Genomic DNA, 6052 nt, shown 5'->3' with positions numbered 1-6052 from the left:
TTCAAATATGCCATTCTTGGCCTTCATTTGCACCAAACCCTGCATAAGCATGCAGCAACGTTGTACATGAGGTACTTCAACAGTCTGTCTTTCCTTTCCCCTGGCATGCTATCATTCATAGGAGCTAGAGTTCTTTCCCAAATCAAGCTGTCTTTATGCTACATAGAGGAAGTGCAAACTCTGGGCTATGCCGGTATCTCCTGCAGGCTAACGGACTACCTCAGCTCTGCTATGCCTGCACTTGCTCTTTCACTTAGTGTGGTGTGGTCTGTACCCACTGCTGTGATATGAATGAAAACATTTCTTCCACAGTTTATGAACACTCAGTCCCCAGGTATCGGTACTGTTTGGGGAAGCTTGGGAGGTGAGGTGTGGCCTTGTTGGAGGAAGTGCATCACTGGAGGTGGGCTTTGCCAGCTAAGGGCTTCACCTATTTACTCCCAGTTCTCTCTTTCAGCTTCCTGCTTGTGGGTCAAGATGTGAGCTCTCATCTTGCTGCTCCAGCTACCATGCCTGCTGATTGCACTCCATGAAGGACTATTATCCCTGTGGAACCGTAAGGCTAAGGACACCCTTCCCTCTCTAAGTTGTCTTGGTTGTGCTGTTGCATCACATTGATAGAGAAGTAGCTACGGAACCTATCTTCCTGGTGGAGACATGACAGATGATGACTCTGATTCATGAAGCCTTTGTGCTGGATGGACACCCTCAGGGCCGAGTCCTTTTCTGGTTTGAAGTCATAGAATGTACTCTAAAGCGGATGGGGCCATAAGGGGCTCAGCAGACTCAGGGCTTTGCAGTCAAGCCTAACGACCCCAGGACCCACACAGTAGAAGGAGAGAACAGACTCCTGCAGGTTGCCTTCTGACAAAGTAAGCAAATGTAATAAAATACTAGAAAGTAAGTAAATAAAAAGGGGGATAAGAAATGGCATGAAATGTGGAGCTGTTTTGGAAATCATTTTCTTACACAGTCACCAGTGACCTAATGTGCTGATGAAGAATAGAGCTTTATTTCATTTTACCAAACACCTGGAATTGTTAAGAAGTTAAGGCAGAGGAGGGAAACAAAAAAACACGAATCCAGTATTTTTTTTTTTTTAACCAGATTTAAGATTTTTTTTTTTAATTCAAATTGACCCAAAGCAAAACTTACATTACAAAGAAAGAACAGAATATATTATGATACAACACACTGGGAGTTACATGAAAGCTAAATTTGTGGGCAAACAAACGGCCTTGTCCCAATCCCATCCTGGGCTAACAAGTAGATTCATTAGGGAAGTTAGAAGTGCTTTCGTATGGTCCACTCTGGTCATTAAGCTACACTTTCTTGTGTCTTACGAGGGTGTGAGTTTAGACTCCCTCATGCTCCAAGAGTGACTCCTGCCACTGCTAGAATGCTGACTTCTCCAGCAAAACGTTGTTCCACGCATGACTGATAATGAATTAAAAAAACCAACAATCAAGTCATCCAAACTAATGAGCACGGGTTATTCTGTAGTAAATAGTTTAGAAATATGGGAATTAAATAATCTAAAAAACCACTCTTACTCTGCTGTACATTTATAAACACAAATATTTACAAAGAAACACCCTTGTTTGCAAAAGATGAGGTTTGCAGTTCATTAGTGATCATAATCTTTTATGAGCTGGTTTCTTTGGTGTCTTTGCCAAATGCATTTTACAAAGTTTTAGGAATAGGCTTAAATAATACATTTCAAAAGAAACACAAAAGAATCAGTGGCAAATTTTGAGTCAAGATTCTGGAATAGCCAATAGTTTGAAAATGCTTGTTTTTCTCTCCTCATGGCCACAGAAGGCTTCTCTGATAATCAAATTCAAGTGCAGACCTGCATGTCATCATGGTCACAGTAGGAACTATACAGCCTTTCAGTCACCATAAGATACAGTATATGACTGGGGTTCTATTAATAAACAAAAAACATTCTTTTAAGCTTCCAGATAAATCAAACCTCAAACAATAAATAATAGAATTATAGACTTCTTCATTAAATAGAATTTTCAATTCCAGGAAGAGCGTTCATAATTTTTTTTTTTTTTCTGAAGTCACAGCAGCACACAGAACAAAGAATTTGCCTTAATATGATCTTTTTACTTGGGATTCCCTTACTCAATTTCATGGGTTAGTTCAGGACCCTCTCCATGGTGGGGAGTGAATGTCATTTTTAACTCACTGAATAAATTAATACACCCATGAGTCCTGTGCCGCTGGGACACCAACATGGCAGCTCAGAGTGCAGACTCCTCCTCCCACCACTTCCCATACTGGGCTTGGGGTTCTAATAGAAGTTAACACTCAAGAAACTCTGGTCACCTTGTGTCCCCCAGGCTGCTTGCTATTCATGGGTCCCCAGCCTTCACCTCGATCCTGAATAAAAAATGAGAATACAGTTGTGCAGGTGTCTTTGAAGGGGAGTCTCCATGGAGATAACCTTTCAGACAAGGTCACAACAAACATCCATCCCTATCCACTGGGTTCCCAGCTACTCAGCCATAACTGAGATCAGCCGTAACTGGCTACATGCGTGCGCCCTAGCTTGCTGACGGAGTCTATGGGCCACAATACCAAGTCCCTGAATCATCTTTTGTGTCCAAACTGTTTGTTCAGGAATCAGTGTAACATCGAGGCACTCGAAGATTCCATGCTCTGATGCCACAGCTACTTTGCAGCCAAGACGACAAACTCTGGGCTTGAGAAAACAGCACTGCTGGCCTGAAGTCAGTGAAGCTGGATTCTGTTTAGTCACACTTTGGGGTGAATGAATTTTATGCTCCATGCCCCCAAACTGGCAATTCTGACAAGAAAGGAAAAGCCCTTACCTTGCAAACTTATGATAGCAAATTCATTAACAGTTATAAATATTTAAAAAAAAAATTGTCATGGCACTAAGAATGACATCGGGGCACTTGAAAAGGCTCTCCTCAAACTAACATAATGACGAATGAAGCAGTGAGCATGTGTCCGAAGGCACATCCCTGATGCCTAGTGCCTACGGGACCTTCCCCCTTGCTACTGACACTTCTCCACATCTGGGTCTATCTTGCACAGACATGAACAACCAACCCAGAAAAATCAACTATTTGTCTTGAAGAGCTTTACTGTACCTAGCTTCAAAACAGACAGGAAATATTTAATTAGCATATTAGCAATTTGCCAGGCTCACAAGAATGCCTATGAGAGATTTTACCCTTAAAATAGATATGTAGACATATTACCAGGAAGAAAAAAAAAAAAAAACACCATGAAACCATCCCAAATCATTTAATTATTAGCAAAATGTGGGTTAGTCCTAGGGAACACTGTATCACCAGGATATGAAATTTGTTCCTTAAAGTGAAATGAAACAGAAAGCTTAAAATGGAAGTTAAGGTGACATCCTATGGGTGTGCAGTGGGAATGGAAGTGGGGCTCCTGCTCTGAGGGGCACGAGGAAGCCGCCGGCCGAGGAATGGGAAGAGTGAGAGGTCGAGAGACTACACCAAGAGAGAGCTGCACAAGAGGCACTGTTTATAAAAACAGAATACACTGGCTTTAAAAAGTTAATTCCTTTCCCCATTATTTTTGTTTTAAAAGCACAATTCAACAAGAGAGAGAGGAGTCAAAACACAATGTCTCAGGGTAGTGTCCTACAGTTGTTTAAAAAAAATAATTTAAAAATAAGCGCACACCAAAAGGAAGCAGAGGTACTGGGTTTTTCCCCCCCCCATTGGAAAGCTACATTAATTAGAAGGGAAAAAAAGAATTTTTAAACAGCTCATCTGTACTCATTAAAGATGAATGAGGTGATAACATTACTGCAAGTTTCTTCCCAGGGAATTTTCCAGTGTCACCCAGGATCTCCTAGGTGAGCCTGAGACCTCCACACTTAACAAGTATTCTACTGGTTTCTAGTACCTCATTCACTAGTGAAACCAGAGCATCGAACCTGCCTGTGTTTGTGCATTTAGGAAAAACAATTTTTCTAAATGCAGTATTGTATAGAAAGGCTTGGACCTCATAGACTTGGACCAAGAAACCAAATTAAGACCTTCAAGCCTGCGGTGTGTGTGTTCATATATATATATATATATATATATATATATATATATATATATGTATCTATATAAAATCCCTCCCCTAAAATGAAAACCAAACAAACAAAAAACCTAAAAGTGTATACCTGCCGCCTTCTGACTTCACAGCAAATCAGAAATTGCATAGGATATACTTTGTGCAAGGCCCAAAGCCTTTTGAGTAGCTGGAATAACTCTTAATCTTGCTCACAGTCCAGGTACATCAGATATCATCAAATTTGTGTTTTAAGTAGTCTTTCATGACCTTGGCAATTGGTAGTTCATCAAGCAGCTTCAGGTTTTGAAGGCCTATACACTGTCGAATTTTAATTCGGCACAGGTCCTGCAGGGTTCTGGGTTGTCCTAAAATGACAGAAAAAAGAAAATGTTACAAGGCTATGAAGCAGAGCACTGAAGAGGGAGAGTCTCTGCTGTTGGGGAAGTGTTGTTTTCCAAGGAAGTACCTGCTGCGGACCTGACAGGCAAAGGGCTGGAACATTGGACTGACTGAAATCCAAGTGTTACTGGTACCTTCGTGTGCTGCCTCAACTACTTGGTCTTTTCCAAAACCCTTTACAAGATGGTACTGTTATGGTCTGAATATGCAACAACCCTGTCAGGCACATGATTAGAAAGCTTATGCCTAGATCATGGCACTGTTTTGGCGAGTGTTGTGGAAGCTCCAGGAGGTAGGACCTAGCTAGAGGATACAAGTTACCTGGAGTCAGACATTGGGAGTTTATTATCTCTAGATCACATCCTGTCTTGTTTCCTCTTCTCTATCTACTATGACAAGAACAGTCTCAGTTGCCATGACTTTCTGCCCAAACACATGGTAGCAGTCAACTGTGGATATAACTATCCGAAACTGTGGTCCAAAAGAATCTCTTCTTGCCGGGCGTTGGTGGCACACGCCTTCAATCCCAGCACTCGGGAGGCAGAGGCAGGTGGATCGCTGTGAGTTCGAGGCCAGCCTGGTCTCCAGAGCGAGTGCCAGGATAGGCACCAAAGCTACACAGAGAAACCCTGTCTCGAAAAACCAAAAAAAAAAAAAAAAAAAAAAAAAAAAAAAAAAAAAAATCTCTTTTCTTCTAAGTAGCCCATGTCTGGTAATTGGACCAACAAGCAACTAAGGTAGATGCCTCCATCTCTACTTTACAAATGAGGTCCTCTGGATGAGAGAGTTAAGTATACTGGCTGCTGTCAGACAGCCAATTGTAACTTAGAATAATGCTGAGGACAGTCTTTCTGATTCCAAGTCCAGTATCCTTTCTACTACAAATCAAGAAATTATGGGTTTGTCCTGATGAGACTCTAATACAAAGGCGAGTGTCTGTGAGCAAATAGTTTCTCTGGGTCTCAGTTTCTCCACAAGAAAAGCATGGACTGAATGAGATGCTCACTAAGGTGGACTGTTTGACTCTGAGGCTAAGATGCTGGGGCCTTGACATAGCGCCATCTCTAAAGGGCTTTGCAATGATGTCTGCTTGCCTATTCACTATCAGGGTCAGAGCAGACCCTGGCTAAGGGATAAGGGCTGGATGGTCCAGCAGCAGGGGAGTTTAAAGGCAGTTCAAGCTAATCTGCATCTCTAGTTCACTTCATAATCCACATCCTGATCATTGGTCAGTAACCACTGTTGTCACTGAATCCAAAACAAAAGCAATCAAATTCAATTCCGTTTCTCCCAACAACTTTGTGTTTATAACTTAACAGTACTGATAATTACTGACATAAGGAAAACTTCTTTAACAATGCCTCAGTAGTGTCTGGAGTCACACAGGACTAACAGTATGAAAAGGCTACCCCATACCGAATGCCTGCTGTTCCATGCACAGCACAAGCTTCTGACATGTATGGAGTCCTTTAATCCTTTTACAAGTGAGGAATATATAGCATCACTCCAATTTACTGCAGTCTCAGAGCGATTAAGTAACAAGCTTCAAAAGTCAAGGAGATAGCGTATTTCAGTGGCT

The 6052-nt window shown here is 41.7% G+C and overlaps 1 protein-coding gene across 5 annotated transcripts in view; it reads right to left on the bottom strand.

Annotated features, from left to right (window-relative positions):
• Window positions 1–1108: 1108 nt before the first annotated feature.
• Asb7 (ankyrin repeat and SOCS box containing 7) overlaps window positions 1109–6052 on the bottom strand; it is a 46493-nt gene continuing 41549 nt past the window's right edge. For 2 of the 5 annotated variants that reach the window (XR_004769155.1, XR_003483899.2), the window contains exon 8: window positions 4308–4439. Coding sequence is in view for 1 of the 5 variants with exons in the window: in XM_027408106.2 (XP_027263907.1) it covers window positions 4300–4439 (140 nt within the window). In the remaining 4 variants the exon portion in view is untranslated. Of the gene's footprint in view, window positions 4440–6052 lie in introns of all 5 variants that reach the window. The other 3 variants (XR_004769154.1, XM_027408106.2, XR_003483900.2) reach the window with 3 other exon arrangements.

Source organism: Cricetulus griseus, chromosome 3 (assembly GCF_003668045.3).
Source record: "Cricetulus griseus strain 17A/GY chromosome 3, alternate assembly CriGri-PICRH-1.0, whole genome shotgun sequence".
NCBI classification, from domain to species: Eukaryota; Metazoa; Chordata; class Mammalia; order Rodentia; family Cricetidae; genus Cricetulus; species Cricetulus griseus.
The sequence above is the reverse complement of the archived record's forward strand: the minus strand, read 5'-3'. Positions and strand labels throughout refer to the sequence as shown.